The sequence below is a fragment of the Stegodyphus dumicola genome, chromosome 7, assembly GCF_044657685.1.
Source record: "Stegodyphus dumicola isolate Sdum_Otavi_A_Nest chromosome 7, ASM4465768v1".
Taxonomy (NCBI): domain Eukaryota; kingdom Metazoa; phylum Arthropoda; class Arachnida; order Araneae; family Eresidae; genus Stegodyphus; species Stegodyphus dumicola.
The window spans coordinates 165,518,988-165,542,803 of NC_140774.1; the positions used below are offsets into that span (position 1 = coordinate 165,518,988).

The 23,816-nt window shown below is 34.1% G+C and overlaps 1 protein-coding gene across 4 annotated transcripts in view; it reads right to left on the reverse strand.

The window, feature by feature from the left end:
• LOC118185380 (potassium voltage-gated channel subfamily KQT member 1-like) overlaps positions 1-23,816 on the reverse strand; it is a 191,094-nt gene that overhangs the window by 125,435 nt on the left and 41,843 nt on the right. The window contains exon 1 of one of the 4 annotated variants that reach the window (XM_085821058.1): positions 19,002-19,030. The exons of the other annotated variants lie outside the window; for them this stretch is intronic. Within the exon in view, the coding sequence (XP_085677184.1) occupies positions 19,002-19,027 (26 nt within the window). The 5' untranslated portion in view covers positions 19,028-19,030. Of the gene's footprint in view, positions 1-19,001; positions 19,031-23,816 lie in introns of those variants that run through there. 4 annotated transcript variants of the gene reach the window in all.

Consider the following 23,816-nt stretch of genomic DNA (forward strand, 5'->3'; position numbering starts at 1 on the left):
TGCATTGAATCATTCTCTTCGCGAGCCTTCTCACAAATGTTACAGGAAAGCGAACATAATTTGAAACAATATGTTTGAGTACAAGTTAAGTCGTTTTGCCGAAATGGGCTCAGTTCTCGTGATATTCAGACTAATATTTAAAAGCTACGACTTAAGTAGTAGTACGACTAAGCCCAACTTTAGCCTAAAACCATTGCAGACAAATCACGAAAAGAAAAAAAAAAAAAAAAATTACCATGAAAATTTCTCGAGTAGAACAAATGGCAGCAATAATCTTAAAAGACAAAACTAAGAAACTGGAGAAAACTGGGTTAGCCATGTTGGCGCGTTTATTGCCCGTTGAAAAACAATCGCCAAGCAGTGGGCTAAACCGCATTTGAACCAACACATCATCGATCAGGAATATCAAATGTTTTATTAGTAATTTTTAAAAAATGCGACCTTGATAAAGAGCGTTTCTGATGGAAAAATATGTAAGCGTTTAATGCTCGTCTTTTGTTTATAGAGCTCATTTTGCGTTTTATGAACGCAGAGTTTTTTGGGTTGTATTCTAAAGTTATTAAATTTATAAAAAATTGCAGATTCCGTTAAGCTAGGATTTTGGGCGTATGCCACTCGAAAGATAAATGATATTCAAAAATATTTTACGATTACGATGGAAATTCGAAACATTCATTTCGAAATACTTCCAACAATATTAAAATAAAAATTATTTTATTTAAGGGAATGAAGTTATAATTTATTAGTAGCATTTTAGTAGGATTTTTAACAAAATATTTAATAAATTATTTCTTAGCATATTTTATTTAAAAGCAAATTCCTTTCTTAGAATTTAATGATTTTCAGTATCGTCTGTGTAATCTAAGTTTTTACTCTTAAAAATGCATTCGCTGTATTTTAACACAAGGTTTTTACAGAAATGGCTCTGAGTTGAAAGAAGACATCAAGATTAAACTTAAGTTATTAAAGATTATCAAGATTAAACTTAGTTAATAAATTCCACAGCAAATCCGTTCACGAGTGTGCATTTATTAATGCAAGGAAAAGTTTGCATACTAGAACCAAACTGATGTTCTGTTGAAATGATTATAACTATAAACGTTTTTTTAAAGAATATCAGTTTCGTGTAAATAGACGTGCCAAAAAGCTTGCTTAAGGTGTGGTTTGTGAAATTTCACATTTTTCGCGTGCCTGCAAATGTGCTAGTTCATTTCTTTAATGTTTTTAATCGACTTCAATATTTACATTGCCAAATTGCCAAAGATACGCCAAAGTTTACATTCTCAGATATTGTATCGATTCGAACAATAAATACTTTGAATACTTTAAATCAGAGATTCTCAGCCGGTAATAGGCAAGAGAAAAATAGGTGGTAAGCAAAGAAGTAAAGTATTTTTAACAATTAAATTAAAAAATGTCGTGAAGGAAAAGAAAAATTGATAGTAATTTCCTCTGATCGAACTCTAACTGAAGATTTCGAAAATAGCACACTAGTTAACTTTTGGCTGAACCGAAAAAAAAAAAAAGAATTTAAAGGCATTTCAAATAAAGGTATTGAATTTTTATTGCTTTTTTCATAACCTATTTGTGTAAACAAAGATTTTTCCCCCACGTTATATTTGAAAAATAAATACAGAACAGAATTAAGAGTGGATCTTAATTTATGGTTCAAACAAAGTGAAATAAGACCAGACATAAAAAATTGATCTCTCTTAAACAGGCCAAAATTTAACACTAAATTTTAGAATTAAAGTATCATAACTTAAATTTTGAAATGGTAACCAATTTTTAATCTAATTTTTTATATTTGCATATTTAATACAAATAGCCAATAGGTTGTGCAAATGACAATATATATTTAATATTTCTATTGAGAAATGTAAAAATAATCATTGTAAAACGTAGTGATGGTACTAAAGTTGTTCAATTTTTTTTGTAGATGATGCGCGTCAGTCAACAACTTAAGAACAGCTGCTTTAAATAATAAAACGTTTGTTATTAGTAGGTACTTCTTGTCATCGTAATAGAGATACTGATTATTATTTGCTGTTTGTATTCTGGATATAGCCAGAAAATTTCTTCCTTTTTAACCTTCCCAAATCCGTCAAAGTTTTGTAAATCCTAAATTTATTTCTAGGTTGCTTTTCTAAAGAGAAACAGAAATCGATTGATAATCCTACTGAACAGATCAGCTGAAATATATCGAAACACTAAGTTTTTATGACCACTGAATTTACAAAGCAGTTTAACAATCATTTAAAACTATTGACTGTTAGACTCGCCAAGGCTACATTATTTTCAAATGTTCCGGTTTAGAGTCGAGTTTTGAAAACATATCATAGAGGGAAGTTTCAAGATGCGTTACATGCATGTTTACAGTCTTCATGATCAACTGTTGTAAATTATATTAGATTTTAAATAATATTGAGATTTAAGAATTAAAATCAACAACATATCAATGATGGCAAATTTAAACTGAGCAAAAGTACACAATGCGCAACAAAATAAGCCAACTGCTTATTGTGAATGATAAAAAAAGCTTGTTGATTAAATTTCTTTACCACAGAAGTCGAAATTCGGAACCAGTGACATTTCACTTGCGGTTCCTAATAACTCAAGATTTAGTCTATTTTTACCATATCGTTTAACGAACTCTGAATACATGCATGCCTTGCATTGTAATAAAGCTGACTAACCCATGCCATTGAGAATGAAAACCAGTTCATAATTCTTTCTCGCTTTCATCTAGGCTAAGGTATTTTAATCCCGAAAAGAAGGAACTTTTTTAATTAATTTATTCGTAGAATGTTTTAATCCCATTATGATTTATTATCATTGAATAATGAACGCACTAAATATTTATATAACTCATAGATATCGGAAATCTTAACAGGCAACCTAGGATACCCTTATTTTCTATGGTAACATGTAAACTGTGTTAATGGAAATTAATAGAAAATGCAGGCAAACTCTAGATTAACCAAGATAATACCAGGGAAATTATTTTCCCAATGGCGGGCTCTAGCTGTTTGCTGCCACTAAGGCCAGAAGCTGTGGTCTCTTTAATTTGGAAGCACCTAATAGGTAGGCCACCGTTACCTCCTACGACAGAACAAACAAATTAAATCCATGCCTTCTTAGGAATTCGAATCCGGACCCTTCAGTACAGCAGTCAGTGTCACTAACCATTTTCCCGTCTGAGTGGCTAATACCAGGAACAACAGTTATTCTAAATATAGAACAGAGGAGTAACCCAGAAAATTCCTATTAATAATTTACCTTTAATAATATGAAATAGTTTGCTGAGGAGAATACGTTAGTCACAGTAAGCACTATGTTACTTAAAATAAGTCCTCAACATAAAAAAGAAGTATTGTGTTCTTAAATAATGGGAATTAACAGAAACTAAGAGGCTAAATTGTAAAATGCTTTGAGAAATGGATGATATTTGGAAGTGAATTTGAACAATGTTATTGAGTTCATATTGACGTAAAAAACTGATGTGAATGTTTTATTTCCAGGATCAATTTAGCAGATATCTACTATCAATGCTTTTATCCCAAGCATTTTCTTTTACTATCAATGCTTTTATCCCGTGCATTTTTTCATTTCTTACCCCCATTTTCTGTTTACATCTTCCGTAAATCTACTTTATTCTGTCGCTTTGTAATAGAGAATTTTCCCATCATTGCTCAATAAACTTATATTTTAGATGAAGCCTGGTTAATTCATTCATCGTTAATCAGGAGTTGTTTATATTTAGCATATCGATGCAGTTTCTTGAGAGTTATTTAAATCTGTGGAATAAACGAAATGGATATAAATTGATTGAAATAGGGTTAAATTTTAACGGGCTGCTACCAGAGTTGACAGCGTATCTATCCATTGATACACTGAATAAAATTTGTCTCAAATGAAAAACAGGAATGCGAATATCATGCAGGCTAATTTTAAAGTATATAGGCCAGCGGTGCCCAACATTGTTCTCGCCGATCGTTTTGTATGTGCTCGCCAGCTCGATTAGGTATTATGAACAAAGAATATTTTTAAAATAACCATTCATTTATATTTCTTAATTGTTAAAATATGGTAAGCATTTATAGTCATAAGAAATATCTTGCAAGACGTTATAAAATAATTGATTGCTGACTAATGAACTTGATAGCGAACATGGTATCTTATTGCCTCATTCCGATGTTAGATGGCTCAGTAGGGAAAATGTACTTCAACGATTTGTAGAACCTCTTTAGACAATAAAGCAGTTTTGGGAGTCCGGAAACGAAAGTGATAAAGAATTGAACGATAATAATTGGTTATCCGATCTGTATTTTCTCACAGATATAACAGCTAAACTGAAAAAACTGAACGAACATCTCCAGGGAAAAGAAAAAAACCCTTTTTCAATTGACTGGGACTGTAACTGCTTTTCAGATAAAGTTAAATTTGCGGATAAATCAGATGAAAGAAACAAATTTCACCCATTTTCAGAATTTATCAAGCCATATTAATAACCACAAGGCAATTGAAACAGAGAAATACTCGGAAAACCTAAATGCACTGAAAACAAATTTTGAACTCCGCTTCTCTGATTTCACAAGTTCAACCAATATTATTATTCATCTCAAACCCATTTGGCGAAATTAATATTTCAGGTGTATCACATAAGATTGGAAATATATTTAATAAAAATGTTGATGTTTTGGAAATGTGCTCGCGAGAGGCCAAAGATTGGGCACCACTGATATAGGCAGTACAAACAAAACAATTTGCACAATATTCCTGACTACTGTCCAATAAACATCCAGACTTCCGTGAACTCAAAGTTACGCAGCCCCTCATTTTATACATTTAAGATTTTAATTTGATACTGTGAACTAATTAATTCTAAAATGCTGATAAAGTACATCTTGATTAACTTCAAAAGCAATAATATGAGTCAAAATATAATAATTTATGTTAAATGGTGCAACACCTTTTCAAATAGCTTTAAATCGATAAAGAAGGCTAGTAACTGGGGAAAATGCCTGGTGATTTATTATGACTATCTGGTGTTCCCCTTACTTTTGTCTGTACACATTTACGAAAACTACTGAAAACGGCAGATTATGAGTACCATTATACGTATTCAGTTAACAACACGCTCTGTAACTCAGGATCTTTAAATGAATTTGTGTGATTTCGAGTAAAGTTTTTACAAATTCATCCACAGAGCTTTAAGAAAGTTAGTGAGAGAAGTGAAGCTACGAAGATAATTGTTAGGATTATCATGGAGAAAAAGAAAGCTTGTTGAAAAATATGAAGATGGCATGCGCATCTGAAATTCCACTACAGCAAACTGTACGTCCATACGATTGTGAAAAACAAAGACGCTATTTAATTGTAACGTTTTTCTTCCGACCCTTTGCCCTCCAATTAAAATAAAACCAAGGGCAAATTTAGACCCATTTGCGGTGTAACTTCGGGGTATTTCAATAAGAAAAATTTCTTATTTAAAAAATGCATATTAAAAATCTTATATAGAACTGTCTCTACTGCCTCCCGAAAATTAATACGAAAATTTAAAAACAACATCAATGTTCGTGAATTTTATTGGGTAAAACTTAGTTGTCGATGAATTTTAAGACATGAATCACAAAATGTATTTAGAAATTTTTTCCTTGAAAAACATGCAAGTTAGTTAAAAATAATTCGTTTGCGCTTAAATGTTTCATTGCTCAAATGAAATTTTGGAAGAACTTTAGTGTTGATTTTGATTACACATGTAACGCAAAGAATAATTTAAACCATTCTCAGGGCTGGCCTATATTTGAGAAATATGACAAAACAAGCATCTAAATTAGTTGCATGCGATCACTTCGCCATCAACATAGCAGCTTTCACAACAAGGGCTGTACCATCAAGTATTATCCAAGTACCAAAAGTCTTTTGTCTCGCAGCTCATTAGTTTATGCCTTTTCGAGCGCAAAAATTAAGCATCATCATGAAACCAATGTCTCCAGCTTATGATTTGGAAATCGAATGATATGATTCATGCAGATGAATGATAAGATTCATGCAGATGAATGATATGATTCATGCAGATGAATGATATGATTCATGCAGATGAATGATATGATTCATGCAGATCGCAGATTTATCTTCATGCATTCCATTTTAGAGTAAATCTTAATTAATCTGCTCCGTCAGAATCAACAATCTAAAGAGAATGTGGAATAAGAAATTAGTCCAATAAATAACACCGTTGACAATCACGTCTTCCGTTTCGGCAGCATGATGGAACTGATTTTTTTTAGCATGAAGTAGTGAAACGTAAATTTTCAAACGAAAGAAAAATTTCTCGAGAAGGATCAATTTCTCGAGTCTTCCGGGAGAAACGTTTGCAATAGTAGATCACCAGTTCCATTTAATAGAAGAGCTCGATGTTGTCTACAACATGATGATGGTCATATCCGAGTTGGCGGCATTGCAGTGACCGACATCATTATCCTCACATTATGCGTTCTCATACTACGTCTTCACTTGTAGTTATGGGAAGTTCTATTGAATTTAACACGTTGAGCGCGGCGCCAAATTTGCTGTCCTTTCCGTTCAGCTGGCAGCGAGCTAAGCCGTCTTTTTGATTAGAATGTTTCAATACATTTCATTAAAACTAAATTTGATTATATTTCATTGAGACTATGCCGGGGACCGATGCCGGCCACACGGAAAGTTCTTTGCCGATCCCCAGGGACCGGCTGCGCGCTCAACGCGTTAACTTCCTATCTGCATAATATGCTTTTGAATCACTCTCAGCAGCCACCATTACATCTCTAAAGTATGGGAGTCTGTTATCCTCTTATATCTTTGAGTTCAAGAGGACAATGCGCGACCACACGTGGAACGCAACACTGAAAGGTTGACGGTTCTCGATTGCTTACCATGTCGCACTGTTGCATATCTGGTAAAGGATTTGCAAATTATCCATCATACATGAGACGCAGCTATGTCAGATGAGCGTCTGGAAACAGTATAGACTAACATACCCCAAGCATACGTCTAAAACCTCTTTTTCAATGCCGAGAAATGTCGCCGTAGTTATTGCTAGCTCCGGCAGTTACACAAAATAGTAATTTCTTAGTGTTTGTCAAGTCAAACAGATCTGTCAATTTAATTAATATTACCCTCCCACTATTCTATTTATCCAGTTAAATTATTAGTTATAAATTATATTTATCCAGTTAATACGGCTTTGACATCTTGTCTCTCTTAGTGTTGCATTTTAGAAGGCCCTCTGTATGTTTTATTTGTTTTAGCCCATAGAACTGGTGAAATAATGAAGAATAATCGGTGCTTCTGCATGTAAAAAAATGTCTGTTAATCAGAAGTAGACACCACTTCCTTTGAAGGTCGTTCTATATGTTCGACGATGTGAAGTTACACTGAATTCATTTTATGTAGATGAACAATACATTTCAGTCATTACGTAAAATCGCCAGGCTGTTCGTAACGACTGACTAAATAGTTTGATCTAAATTCTTTCATTGTTAGCAATCAAGGAATAGGCTAAAAATTCACTCAATTTTTGAAGAACCGCAAGAAGTAGGTAAATTTTATTAGAAATTCCAGGAAACCATCATTCGATAGATTATTTTTTAATTTATCAAATGGCGCAAAAATCGAATTAATCTTATGAATGAATCTAATGATAAAGCAAGACTATGGGAGCGAAACTTATAAAAATGGCTTTAATATTAAATAAAAGATTCTGCATTGAATTCTGAATAAACTAGTTTCGGGATATTTGACTGTCATCGCAAACATGGCAGTCGCAAATTCGTTAGGAAACATGCAGAAAATCGGCTTCCTAGAAGGGAGTCAAAAATGTATCTTGATATCTTATCCAAACAAAGAAGCCAACTGAAAAAGCTAGGGGGGAGATTTAAAATAGCTACGCAGATTTCACGCAAGCTACACTGAAGCACAATACGGGAATAGGCACGTCACAGTACATGGCTCGTATGCATTATATTTGCTGCTGTGCATTTATCATGAATGTTACTCTAAAGGTTTCGCAAGCAATTATGTAGAAATTGAATATTACGAGTACAAATAACTTGACGTTAAAGAAATCTACTCTCTCAATACGCGTATCACGATTTCATTGTTTTGTTTGTCCTTATTTAAAAACCATGAAATGACTGCTGCTTAGTAATTCGTTTCATTTAAAGCCATGGTATAAATAATATTTACGGAGTAAGTATTTTAGTACGTTCATGTAGTTTTAATTTATTGAACTTTTGGGATTAATCATCGAAAAAGATGGACCCGATTTTGAATCACTATATTGTACTTTATCTTAAATCAGTCTTCCTAATCACCATTGTAAAATTAAAAATATCTAAGTTTTAATTATAGACGAATTACGTCAATGTTCTCAAATTCAAATTTGAATAGGGATCTAAAGCACAATCTGAAAACAGCTGACAGGCCCGTTTTTTTAGCAAAATAAAAAATATTTAAAATTTAGTTTGGAATTTCAATTACTAAATATTTATCAGAACATACATAAGCAATAATATAGCAGAGCAAAAAATTACAGTTTTTAATAATTTTATATCCGTCATCTAAAGTTTGGTATCTAATACATTTGCACTGCTTACATTTTGTAATTCAAATATATTTACAATTAAAAATTAAACTGACATTTTTTTCAAATAATTTTAACATATTTAATTAATCTCTTATCAAACTCAAAGGGGGTTATTAACTCAGAAGGGCTGTTAGTCTCGAAACGGCATTTTGCATGGAATCGCTATAAACGGCTGTATCAGTTTTCAAATTACTGCCACCAAATATTACCGGCCTGTATTATAGTTAAAGAAATTAAATCATGAAGTATCTGCATAAATGTATGTATGTTCCTCTCATTCTGGAGAAACAATAATACCTAGAGCCATCAAATTTTGATTAACGAATCAATTTGATTTATTTCGAATTTTTTTATTATCTATTTCGCATTTTTTAAAGTATACCAAAGTTTTGAGTACGAAACTCAAAAATTTCAAAGCAAGCATTGGCAACACACTGTATGGAATTAAATATTTTTATCTCCAGCGCGCGAGACTGTCTATCGGAAATTCTAAAGATATGCTGTTTTTAAAAATTTTTAGTCCAAAGGAGCGTTAGTCCAAATGCTCTCGAAACGTGCATGTACGTGTAAATGAAAAAAAGAGCCTCCTTTGGACGTAATATAAAATCTAAAAGCTTTCAAATTTTCTTTTAAACATTTCTTCAACTTATGAGTAAAAGTACGTAAACTGGTTTCTGTCTTAAACCTTTATTTCTTACAGCTTGACAGTTGATGGGGTTTCGAATCTCAAATTTTGTAACCTTGGACACAAAAGGAATTACGAGAAATGATCTTCGTCAGATTGTAGAATCGGTCAATTGGGTTCTTTTCTTATTAATTTAACTGTGAACAAGAACTGTTCACACATAAATGTATTCCATGCAACAAAGTCATTATTCTTAGTGCATAACTGAGTGTATTTTTGACAAGTGCGAATAAAAGTAAAATCTGTACCTTCTAAGTCTTCGAATAAAATTCATATCACACTGTAAATTAGCTCAATTTGCAGTTTTTCTGGTGTGTGATTTATGTTCGTTTTGAATGGATATATTATTTATTATTATTCCGCCTGCTTCACCTATCAATGATCACTACAGGTCAGTTATGTTATTCTGATCGTTGTACCAGCAACCTTTTTTGATTGTTTATCTTTTCAACCTTATTATTGATAAATAGATTTAACATCCATTATTACTTTTGTTGGGTGCTCCAATTTTTTGGGTATGTTAGTATAAAATTAGTAAAAAGGGTTTGCTTTAGAGATATTTACATATATAGATGAATAAAGGCTTGCTGCCTTTGAATTTCGTCAGGTGCCTAGACCTGGTTATCTGCTACGATTATGTTTCTCTTAGAATAGACATACTCTATGATAGTTCTGACGCCCCGCTGTCAGTAGTAATCCTGAAGAAGGTCTTTGAGGCTATGTGATCACTGGAGCTGAGGCTCTGATGAGAGAAGTGAGTGGAAAGTCGTGGATGTAATGTGAGACGTCTTCTGAAGAAGCTGAAGCACCGCAGGAGCAATTGACGTTTTGATGGCAGAACCTGCTGAGGTACGCGGGAAATCTTCCGTGATTTGTAAAAGCTTGTTGTAGACAGAAATCTGTTTTGAGCCGTTTGGTGGAAACCACTGGAAAGATGGAGTAAGTGTGTCGACCGGTGTCTGAGTCGTCTCAGCCAGCTTGCCAGATGGACATGAAGGCGCAGAAGATTTTGTGTGGCAGCGACTATGGAAAGTGTGATATCCGAGTCGATGGAAGGGTGACTTGTGGCTTCTTTAGCTAAAAAGTCGCCCTTTCATTACCTTGGGTACCTTGATGACTACGTGGCCAGCATAGAGACACTTGCCTGGAAGAAGACAGGGTAATAAGCACTTCTTTTAATGAAGAGATGTGGAAGGCTTGCGTGCCGTTCGTGTTCAGTGCCTGCTTAATTTTTTTTTTGCCCGTATAAGACGGTCCTGCTATTTTATACAGGGTAGGCTATTTACAAGTTTATTACCCTTTGAAAATGTTATCATTTTTGTCTTATCGATGCTGAATTTGAGGCTCCAGTCAGTGATCTGGAGCGAAGAAGATCACTAACTGCCTTTTTCGCTTTGTTTTCTATTTCAGTCAGATTACCTCCTTGAATGATTAGGATAAAATCGTCGGTGTAGGCCTGAATTTGTGCGTTTCATTCGAAATCTATATCTAGTGCAGTATTCGCAATAAGATTCCACAAAATTGGGACAATATTATACCCTTGGGGTGCGCCTTTGTAGTAGCTGTGAGTGACACTAATCCCATCTCGCTGGAAAGTGACTTTACTATTGTGAAGATAACTGCCTATGATCCGAAAGAGATTCTTGGGACATTGAAGATGCTTGAGTTGGTCCCTGAGGGCTGGCCACCAGAGTTTTCTGCCTCCTTCTTGGTGTAATGGTATCACACACGGCGCGTATGTGAAAGTTCCAAGGTTCGAGTCTCGGGGACGTCAGCACACACCTTTCACATCTCCCGCTTTAAAATAACCTAATGACTCTGCAATGGCGCCCGAGCTGAAAGGTGGTGGACAATAATTCTGCCACCACCAGAATTTGGTGATTAAATTCTCTAATCCCCAGCCGCCCTTTAAAAGGGGGAGTATATAAGTTATTTTCGAACTTCTTCCAGGATGCATTCGTGGTGTAATGGTAGCACACTCGGCGCGTATTCGAAAGGTCCAGGGCTCGAGTCCTGGCGAAGACCTTGCAAATTTTTCATGTTTCCTGCTTCCGAAATAGCCTAATGAGTCTACAAGGTAATGAAAATATTTAAATTTGAACTTCAAATATCTAAACTAACTCTTTAAGGGGAAGGAAAAGGCAATTCACTTTTTCAGCAAAACTCTTGTTTCATTTACTATATCAAGTGTTACAATGAAATTATTTGGGACAATTACACACATTTTGTCCGAAACGCGTGAAAACAATGACCACTTCTAGTAGTTAGTGGTCAGTGACCACGGCCCACAGAACACATCCTTACAAAATCAGTCTCTATTATACTCATGGCAACAGTTTCCTTTTTGAAGCAGACTGCAACTTTGCATGTGCTGCATTCCCACACTGTTATTACAGGCGTATTCTTGGTGCCGTAGAGTGCACATCGTCGTGATGTTGTCTTCGATGGCTCATGCTATTTTCTTGAAGATGAATTGCTGCATAAGTTACTGGCTTATGTTTCTTGATTGGATTATGTTTCTTGATTGCCATCTAGTGAACGAGCTACAAGGGAACTTCAGAAACGGTCAGTCTTGAAATCCACTCACACGAGTGAGTAAGACGTTCAATAGAAAAGGTGATACCCTTCAAAGAGTTAAATTTCTGTAACACCCCATTTTCAAAAATACATAATTTAAATTTATTCGCGTGTTGCATAAAATTACTTCGGTGGCCGGCAGTTTCAGACCATTTGGCTAGGTAAGCTTCGCATACGGAGAAGTTATGCTCACTAGTAATGACACTTCACATTAAAATGTCGTTAGCGCAAAGATGACAATAAAAGAGCACAGTAAATGTTGTGATGTAACCCAATTTATATCTATTGTAACTGTTTTACTTTACTTTTGATGAAAAGCTGTAGCTACCTGTTGCAAAATGCATTCCTTGCTGCTGTGAAAACAAAATAACGCTCTGATATTCGCAAGATAACTTGCACGGGCCCATATTAAAATTTACTAATTTATATAGTGTTATAAAATTATAATTTCCAGCCTTATTTTGCCATATGAATTGTTAAGCTCTTAATAAAACTGCTTAAAATTGGATCCGAATCCACTTTCTGCTACTTAGTTAGTTAAAAATGGCAGCTGAATGATTAATGTAGGAACCATTGTCAGTTTCGCTGACAATTCATTTCGTCTGAGTTAATATTAACCCTGATGAAGATTCGTGGGTATTAAGTGCTTAGAATAATCGGTGCTTTAATAACAGCCTTTTCATCAAGCAGCATTCTGACTGTCATTATATACTTTCATCTCGTTAAAAGGGAAGTGGGTGTTGCTTGACAGTGACACTTCACTAGACAGAGTGACGAATGCTTTGTTACTAAAGATATTTCTCTCTCAACTTTAGATACAATTGTCTTCGACCTAAACAATAACATCGCTTTTAACATTTTCAAAATTAACTTTCAGCTGACATAATTTATGCTTCGGAGAATAGAATAGTTCATTGCGCTTTAAATAAGCACTTCATTTGTTGACCTGGGAAGTATATGTGTCAGCGCTTCAAGAATAGTTTATTGATTAAATGTTAATCATTTATGATTACCTGATTAAATCTGAAAAGCATTTGCGAATTAGCAGTTTCATAATTATGGATCTGCAGGACGTTATGCGAGTTGCTCCTAAATATTTTACCATAATAATAAAGGGTTAATAATGAATCAATGAAGTGACTTTTTCCAGAACTTGCATGAAACCTTAAATTTGCGATGATTTTTTGCATGGAGGCGGCAATGTTACGCTGATTTGTAACTATCGAACATTTTTCATTGTTGGCATAGATTAGGTTTAACTTGGCTAATTTGATTATGGCAAAGCACTCGAGGGCTATTTGCCTAAAAGGATGATTGCCTTTATCTGGGACGTTTTAAGGGAAACTGGTCCATATACACGTTAAACATGCGAAAAACCACAAAAACGCCTATGCAGACAGCCCGTTCGAAGGATTCGAATCTTGAACCGAACTACCGATGTTCGGCGACTTTACCGCTCGGCACAGGTTAGGTAATTTGAATATACCAAAGTGCACTAAAGGCTTGAAGAAAGGGATGCACATTTGTGGAGGACTTGCTAATGCAAACTGGCTAGTACTCATGCTAAAGATGGGAAAATTATGAAAAGAAACCGTTCAGCCAGCCCCTTTGCTTAGGAACGAACACGGGTCGAACTCCCTGTATTCAAGGTCTTAACTATTCGACTGTGGTGAGGGCTTTAATTGCTGATGAATAAGAATAAATTCTCAAATACTTTCCATTTTATGGGATTTTCTAAGATTTCGGGAATATCTTATGCTTATTCGAATATCTAACTTGACTTGAATGTTCGTGAGTTCTAGACTTTAAACTTGATACTACTTTCCTTTCGATTTTCTTCATAAATAGTCTGAACAGCAATCATATTTCGAACTAGAACTCTGATTTTCCTTAAATTATGCTGAACGTCAGGAATGTGAGAAAAAACGTTTCGCAAACTTGCACAATGTCGACAAGTAAGTTCGATGAAGAAAGTCCTCTCGCCCGCCTTTTTCAAAGTGTTATTTAATGAAGTATTTTTGTTTGTTTTTGTGAAATATAAGGACCATATATTATTAATTTAACAGTGCCTTTGATCAAATTATTTCAAATTAAAAGATTTAGATATATCAGCCGGTTAGCACGTCTTTGTTTGGTGTATCACCGGTCGATGGAATGTTGTACAGCGAAGGTTGAAGTTTGAGGTTTTTGTGAAACTTGCATTTATTGAAAATTTTTTATGAATGGCTGAACCGAGCCGAAGTCATAAAAATGGCATTTGAAAAAAAATCTATTGAAGCAATTAAAATTATCTAGAGTAAATCACTTATTTGTGTAGAGAGTTCATTTGCTTCAGTGCTACTAGAAGTAATGAAGAGCATTTCAGTGGGGAAAAATGACAATTCAACCACCTCGACCTGTTCTGAGAGACGATACCATTATGGTTCTTCGTTAAGCCAAGAACCCCCACGGCTGAAGTACTCTTTGTAGGTACTAGACCGTGTATGACACAAAGTAGTCACAGATTTGGTGACAGGCCCTGAGCTTCAAGAAGGGAAAAGGCCATGACACTCGTTAAGTAGGTCAGAGATGGTCATCCTTTTCGGCCATTAGTCTTGTAACTACCGCAAAGATTGCGGACGTTCTTGTTTAGTATTTTGTCAGTATAGTTTCTTGTTCCTGAGTTGATTTTGTCAATATTGATAGCAATTCCTGATCATTGCTGTATACCTAAGTGTAACTAATTATGCTGAAACTGAGAACTGCATGAGTGCGTACAAATTTCCAAGAATGACGCAGAAAAGCCTGTTTATTTGAATAAAGTAAAGTCTATATTGGATAATATGCTAAAGATCACACACCAAGGAGTGAATTTAAAAAAGTTTCAACTTTCTTTGAAAATTTGACAAAGAAGGATGACATTTCTAAAAATGATTTTGAGACAGCTATTCCATGCTGGAAAGCTTTAATACAGAAAGAGGAAAATGTACATTCCATAAAAAAGGCCAGCTTATATTGAAGGAAATGAAACAGTTGGAAAATCAGGCAAAGGAAATAGGTACAACAGTTTTTTGAAGGCATATACCAAATCAAAGTCATGCTTGCAAGAACTGCTTCATAAAAGCAGTTCTTGCAAGTTCCATCTGTAAGGTATTTCAAAAGACTGACTTCATGTCTAAAATTAAATCAAGCAATGACTGACATGAATAATATTGCTTATATTAAAAGTAAGTGCATTTCACTGTCAATCAAAGAATATACTGTGAACCTTCTCATTGATGAAATTCGCATAAACCAAAAATAGCATACAAAGGTAACAATTTATAGTTTTTCTGAAAATGAAGTTAATGCAAAAATACTAAATTATTGGATTGGTACAAGTTCTTAACATGATTGCTGAAGATTTATTTCATTTAACAAAGCATATTTTGTTCTTACTAAATGATGCAGACTTTAATGTTGTGTGTTTGATATCAGACAATAACAGAATAAATCAAAACATGTTCTCTGGGTTGTCGTTTACGCAGAGTTTGAATAGTAATTCTTGTTTAGCTAACTCAGCTGATGAATCCAAGAAATTATTTGCAATGTTTGATTCGGTTAAAATCTGTTCGCAATAATTTGTTAAATCGAAAGTATTTGGAGAAAACATCGAAAGTTTAATACAAAAAATCGGAAGGAAATATCAAAAGCTAACTTTTCATTTTGCGAAAAGTATTTAACACTGAAAGGTTGCAAAGCTAAGGTATAAAACAAATTTAAAAAGCTGTGTATCCTACAAACATTGAAAAAACAAAATGTGAATGTAGCTTTAAAGATTTCTGATGATACAATTAGTGCAGCTGTACAGCAGAATTGTACATCCAGCAGGTTTCATCTTTTGTAAATGGTAAGATGACAGCTATTTTATAAGTACTATCAAAACGTGATGAGACATAATGAATGTTAAGCATCCAAAATAAGGAATACTTATAGCTAACCCCGACTACTGCGTGTTGACATGAGTATCCAATGGATCTTTTAATTTTTTGGAGAACATTTTATAGTGTCTGTAAGGTTAACTTAGGTTATTTAATTACGGCAAACCCTCGAGGAATATCTGCCTAAGGGGAGGGATGCCTTCGTGGAGGACTTTCTAAGGAAAACTTGCTCGTATACACGTTACACATGGGGAAACCACGAAACCACCCATGCAGCCAGCCCGTTTGCGGGATTCGAACCTCGGACCGAACTACCAGTGTTCAGCGACTTTACTGCTCGGCCGCTGGTGGGCTATAGTGGCTGGAAGCATGCCAGAATGTGAAATTAAAATCAATCTGGATGTTTAGGTGAGGATTTTTTTTTTTTTTTTTTTTTTGCTAATTCGAAAAAAATAAATTTAAATGAAGTGAAAGAAGTATGTAATTTAATAGACCGTACATATCAGATTTTTTTTTACAATAACTATTTTAGGCAACTGATGATGCAATCAGTTAGTACGCTGAAAAATGTATATGAATGCATATAATAATAGTACTTTAATAACTTTCTTTGTCTAATACAAAATAATTTCAATAGCATTTTCTTTTTCACATTCCTATTTATGCATACATTTTAAAAATAACTTGGAAATCTTTAAATTACATGCTGAGAAAGGTAGAGGGAAAAGTAAGCCAGGGGAAGATATACGGAAGTCAACACGGCATGTCCAAAGTATCGAGATTACAAAAAGTTAATAATTAGACAAATTATTAATGTATACTGAAAGCAATAGTATTTATTATACTAACGTAAGTATTTCATTAATTATCTTTCGAATTCTAAGAACTGATATAAGATATAAAAAACAGAAAGTTTCATATAAAATATTCAGTTTAACAATTATTAAAATATAACTCAATACCCACAAAAAATTTAGATTTGTTCCAATCACAATGAAAGCGTAAAATTTTATCCAAGAGATTATTGTATAATAATATTTTGAGATAAAACAATTTTTCTGTTACAGAACAGCACGTGTCGGACAATTTTCGTTTTAAAGATACATGCACCAACTTGATTATTCCACCGGAAAAACTTTTGTCATCAGATAATTTTGAGTATAGTAAAATTATTCGAAACGCAAGAAATATACCTTTTATATAAGTTGTTTTAATAAAGAACGAAACGAAATACACATAATCATTGACAAGTTTTAAAAACAAGAAAAGTATTATAATTGGTGAGAAAACTTAATATTTAAAAGTGACCAGCAGTGAAAATTAACGCGTGTACAGACAGGGTGGTGGTTATAATTAAAGTGACCCTATTCAGACCCCCTGTAGAACCCGTTCTGCCTATCAGATTTTGATGAAATTTGGCATATCCGTTATATGGACTATGGGAAAAAGATTTCTGCTATAAAAAATAGTTAAAATTTTGACCACCAGATGGTAATTTTCAAAAATTCTTTATACAAATTAGTCAAACCTATAAAGACACTTGCAGTCAGAGCCAGAAAATCATTCTGCGTGCCTTTGTCACCGTTAATCATGCCCTTACAGAAGAACGATCAAACCTTAGTGGTAAAACTTTTTTTTTATCAGAACGGCAGCAATTTAGCTGCACTGCGTGACCATCGTTGTTTAAAGAGATTGAGAAAAGGGCCCATTTCGAACTATATTTTTATAGTAGAAATCGTTTACTCATAGTCTCTATAACATATATACCAAATTTCATCAAAATTCAATAAGTAGAACAGGTTCTAGAGGGGTCTGAATAAGGTCACTTTAATTATAACCACCTTGTATCTTTACGTTGGAAACTGTTATGCATGTGTGGTCCGTATTTGTATAATTTTAATATTTAAATTTAAAAGTTACATTTTGTAAATTTTTAAACTATTATAACGTATCATATTCTAGCATTAAACATTTTTTTTAATGTATTTTGAGGGTAATTCTAAAACTTTTTGTAGCATGTCGGAAATATCGACATTGTATGAAAATTTAATAAGTTACCAAGCAAATTGAAAACCACTTTCAGTACACATTTTATCAAACAAACTATTAGAGTATTTCGTTTGTTATCTTTCGACTTAATGTAAATTATACGATCAGAAGTGGAGAATTCAGAAACTGAAGCTTTCAATCGAATAACTTTTTAGGTGTAACTAGACACTTGCAAAAATTTAAATTTTGTACTAATAATGAGAGAAACATGGAATTTCTAGGATAGGTGATTTATTAGTTCAAAGGGGCTTCGTCCCTGAGGGACTATTATTTTCTTTTAGCGATTTTGCTTCGAATCACTCTGAATGTCTGTTTCACTTTTCAAACTGTTGCCACCAAATTCTAGAGCCCTGTATTATATCTAAAAAAATTAAATAATGAAGAATATGCATAAATGTATGTTTTTCGCAATGTTATAAAACAACGGTACCTAAAGCCATCCAATTTTGAATGACATAATCCGACTGCGAATATGGACATCTGGAAGCCCAAATTTGAAATTGTTTTATTTTCGATTTCATATTTTGTAAAATTGTAACGAATTTCTGATTAACAAAACTCAAGAATTTCAAAGCGAGCAATGGCAACGTTGTGCAGAAAAACCATTTTTATCTCCAGCGCGTGAAGACTGTGTATCGGAAATTCTAAAGATATGCTCAATTTCAAATCATTTTGCGATCTTGCTCTTGAACTGAATTTTATGTTTTAAGTGCGAAGAACACGATATTTATAAAAGTAACACACAAAATGTTAAATGAAAAAAATCGCCCCTTTTGACGTCGTTTAAAATCTGAAACTTTTTAAATTTTCCTTTTTTAATTATTATTTTGCGTTAATACATAAAAATATTTTTGAAAAATTGAAAAATCAGTTTTTAAAACTTAGCTACCTAAATTTAGTCTTTATGACTCAAACACTTTTTATATTTCTAAATAACGGCGAAATGCAAAAAATTAAACAGCTGGTGTAAGGAAAGTAAATTTACTCATGATGCTCCAATTCGTCTTATTTACGTAATATTAGATGCTTTAATATATAATTCTTTTATATTTCTTTTACTAAAGCCTAAAAATTTCAATTACAAAGGTACGCAATCCTTAAAAATAAAATCCTTAAGAACATATAAGAAAGTTTAACTGAAGTGAAGGCGAAATGAACATACCCTTTGTCTAGGAGCTTTCGTGTCATCAAACACCCAGCTCTACGAGAAAAGTACAACTCTATTTAAAAACTGCAGAAGTAAAGTAAACTTTGCGGAGGCCACAGAGATAAGAGGCTAACGCCATAGCTCATGGATTTAGTGACAGGCAATGTAAAGCGAGATTAACATAACTGAAAGAAGCTACGGATTATGGTCTTTTGCAACCACAGCGTCAGAAATACTATTTCGCCACGCTTCTAAACTGAATTTTAGTTTTTTAGTTGGAGAATCAAACATTAATTCTTTCAGTAGGGCAGCGTTAACAAGCAAATAATAACAAGCCAAATGTTAGAGGAATATGTTTTTGATATATGTAAACTTTCAAATGAAAATCAATACAATAGGCCCCGATAATACTTGATCTGCAATTAGAGTAAAAAAAATACAGGAAAGCACATTAATAGTATTTTGATAAATGGCAGCAAATTTACATTAGGTTAATTGCGCATGGCAAAGCAAGTGAGCCTAAGAGATGGGATGCCTTTGTGGAGGATGCTTGTTCCGTCTTTTCGGTAAATAGGTGGCGCTCTTGATGCGGGCCGATGAAAAATATTCCACTTGACGTTTGAACTTGAAGAATGACGCATGTCATACCCTTTTGATGCTTGATTATGTTTCAGGGCTGCTATAGGCGGAAGTAATATACTATATCATTAAGTTTATCGTTAATAAATGTTATTTCTGCGTTCTGTGAAATCTTGAAGTTTTGATTGCAAATTCTAATGTTCTCCCAAACTGACTCCTTAAACGAAACGATCTTTGAAATTATGACTCACGAAGGAGACACCAATCAATGCTCTAAGAGAAATTATTTCCTATTAGTAACCCAAGAGGAAAACCGCTAAAACATCCATGTACGAACTTTGCTCACCTAGACTCGAATCTGGCTTGAACTATCAGCATTCAGTGTTTTAAGCACATGGCCAGTGCTAGGGCTTGATAGCACATTCAATCTTATATCACTTTGTACACAACTGTTTCAGAAGTGGTAATTCTCACGTAGCATTGAAGTAAACATGCACACAATTACATAGGTTTAGTTTCTCAAACATCTTTGTTTTATCTTGCGAGATAATGGTATTTCCTTGTTAAAACGGCCAACGTATAAGTCTTTGGAGACATTTGAAATTTTCACCTACAGACTACGGAATGAAGTTTTAGTTAAAGTGGTCATTGCATTTAGTCGCCACGTCTGCCCACTAAATGCAATAGCCGCTTTATTATGATAGAACTGAATTGATTGTATTGAAATTAGGAACATGTAAAATTTTGCTTCTTTTTTGGCTCTAAATGTTATTAAATTGCGCCTAGGTTTTGCAATGCATTTCACATGTATGAAATTTTCATGCTGATTGATAGAAGAAATTTCAGGAATAAACTTGGATAAAAAGTATGCTTGATTTGTTTATAAATTTTATTAAAAATTAAGAAATGGTAAAAATAAGGAGTATTTTCAACTTATGTTATTTGTACTTCCAAAAAGGCAAAAATTCTTTGCAGACGGAAAATTAAAAATATACTGTGTTCGATGAGGATGCAGTTGACAATTCCACGGGGCATAATTGATTCAGAAAGTTCAGGATCAACTCTAACCAGAATCGACTCACCAGCCTCAGAGTGGTAAAGTCGTTGAACACTGGTAGTTCGCGAACGGGTTGGCTGCATAGTCGTTTTCGTAGTTTTCCCCATGTGCAACGTGGATACGAGCAAGTTTCCCTTAGAAAGCCATCCACGAAGGCGTCCCTTCTCCTAAGAAGATAGCCCTCGAGGCTTTGCCATGATCAAACAAACCAAACCTTTAACAGAATCCTCAGAAAAATTATTCCAGACAGATCAGTGAAACTGAAAACAAGGTTTGACCATTGTGCAGGACACAAGAATAGAATCATAGACTAACTAGTTCTTATAATACACTAAAAATAACACGCTTTGGTTTGGTTTATGTGATTACGGCAAAGCTTCGAGCGAAGGGATGGATGCCTTTGTTGAGGGTTTTCTAAGTGAAACTGGCTCGTATACACGTTACATATGTAAAAAACCTTGAAAACGACTCAGCAGCCAGCCCATTCGCGAGGTTCGAACCTTGGAGCGAACTACCAGTATTCAGCGCTTCTACCGCTCGGCCAAAAATAAATGGATTTCTGAAGACTTCAAACACTGTACTTTTGAGTTCTTTCAATATTATCTTTTACACAATAACAAAAATCCTCAACATTAACTACAAGCAACTCAACGTCTTCAGTTTCAATTCCTTCCAAAACGCCCGTGCAGCCATCCCGTTTGCGAGATTCGAACCTCGGAGCTTTTACCACTCGGCCGCTGGTAGGTCAAAAGTAACAAGTAAGCAAGTCAAATTTGATTTATTAGCTGGACGTTCTGTATAGGATATGCTGCATCCGACAAGACATTGTGCATAGTTAGGGCAGTAATTTATCAAAATAAATAAATAAAAGGCAAAATTCGGAGGTCTATCGCGAGATAGTAAAATTTCGCGAAACTTCCTGCGTTCAGATTTACACTACAGGGACCAATTTTGTGCGGGCCGCGAACACATTTTAGTTATGTATTTATTTCAAATATAGTGTTGCAAAGATTTCAAGATTTTAAATATTTGAAATCAGAGTTTACTTTATTTTCACTACCATTAAAAACGAGCATAAATAACGCACTAGAAAGCCTAAAAATGGAGCAATTAAATTTACAGGGTGATATAAAGCTTATTCGAAGATTTAAAGGTACAGATTTTATTAACTTTCATACGTACTTCTTTCAAGAGGCTCACTTACAAGTTTTTGCACTGAGAATGATCAATTTGTTTGTAAATACATTTATATGTGAACAGCGTTTTTCTTTTCACCGCTGAAAATTAGTAAGAAAAAGAACCCGATTAATGGATGAACATCTACAATCCGCGCTGAAGATAATTTCTAGTAACTTTTCTCCAAAATTACTTAATTTATCAGAATGAAACGCCATCAAATATCAAACTGTAGTAAGAAATGAAGTTTATAAGTACTTTCATACCCAAACATATGTATTTTTATTCATATGTTGAAAAACAATTTAATAAATAAAAGAGCCATTTGCTTACTTATAGTTTAAAGCAATTTAATGATTAATTAACCATGTCATAATTCAGTCTAAAAATTTAATATTTAGCTATCGGCATATTGCGGTATCTTGCAGATACCAAATTTTAGATTTCAGATAGAAAATACTAGACTTTTTCCTTTGCGATAATAATATCGCAAAGGAAAAAAAAGTCTAGTATTTTCTATAATCTAGTTAAAAAAAGTCTAGTAATTCCTTTGCGATAATAATATCGCAAAGGAAAAAAGTCTAGTATATTTATTATTATTGTTGTTTATGTATGTTAACTATTTAGTAACAGAATTTAAAATTTATTTAAGATATTTTATTTTTGTTAATAAAAAATTGTTTTGTTAAAATACTATTCTCGTCCGTCACTCGTTTTCATGTCGTGTATTTGAACCGCATTCAATTTGTAATAACTGATATACTTTCTACTGAAATTTCTGTTAAAAAGCAAACAAAATTTGGAAACATTCAATATCGTTATATCCTACCGTAATTCTCATTTCATAAGACAGTATTTTTATAAATCAGTCATTTTGTATGAACATGTGCAAATTATCTAAATTAAATAGCATGTTAAAAAATTTGATCGACATCAAAACTGCTTGTCAGCATTGATAATCAATGAAGGGAGATTTTATGCAACTTCGGAAAACAATTTTTACTTGTATTCCTGAAGTCCAGCAAAACTGAGGATCATTTAATAATCTAGTTCAGATTCTGATGACTTTGCATTGCATAAATACTATTTAAATATTATTACTTAGCAATTACAATGCAAATTAAAAATAGGAAAAAATTCGAAATTGGGAGGAAAAATCAAATATGCACAAAATTTTAGAATTCGCGGTGGCATCGTGAGATCAATTATTATCCTACTTACATAGCCCATATTCGCCAAAAGCGCATAAAATACAAACTCTACTTGCACATCCAGAAGCATACAGATTTACAGATAATAAAACGAGGTATAAAATAGAGTTGACTAGCTTTATACGAGGGTTGGAACTTTAATAGTGGCAACTATTTATTTACAAGGAATACAAAAGTGATTCATGTCACCATGTTTTACAGTCCTTCAATATAGTCGCCAGCATTGTGTACAACCCGTTTCCAACAATGTGGAAGTCGCAGAATACCTGTAGCAGCGCCTGTTTTGTTGATAGTTTGAATGGACCGGTCTACTGCCGCAAGAATCTCAGGAATAGTTTAGAAGCGAGTGCCACGAAGTGGTTCCTTCATCTTAGGAATTAAGTCATAGTCACAAGGGCTTAGATCTGGGAAGTATGGTGGATAGTAAAGCACTTCCCAGCCCCATCGCTTGAACAAATCAGTCACAGCTTGCGCTGCATGCGGCCGAGCATTGTCATGCAAAATGAGAGGAGCGTTCTGCAGAAAGTGTCGCCGTTTTTTTCTCAAAGCTGGTCGGAGTTTGTGCTCCAAAAATGAGCAGTAATACTGCGCAGTGACGGTCTGCTGTGGGGGAACGGTATGTGTTAGGATGACACCATCACAGTCGTACACGAGAATCGCCATAACTTTCACATTGCTGGGTTTCTGACGAAATTTCAAACGTCGTGGTGACCCGTGATGACGCCATTCGTTTGATTGGCGTTTCAGTTCTGGCTGGTACGATCGGGCCCAAGTCTCATCCAGCGTAATGATACGGCGTAAAAAAGC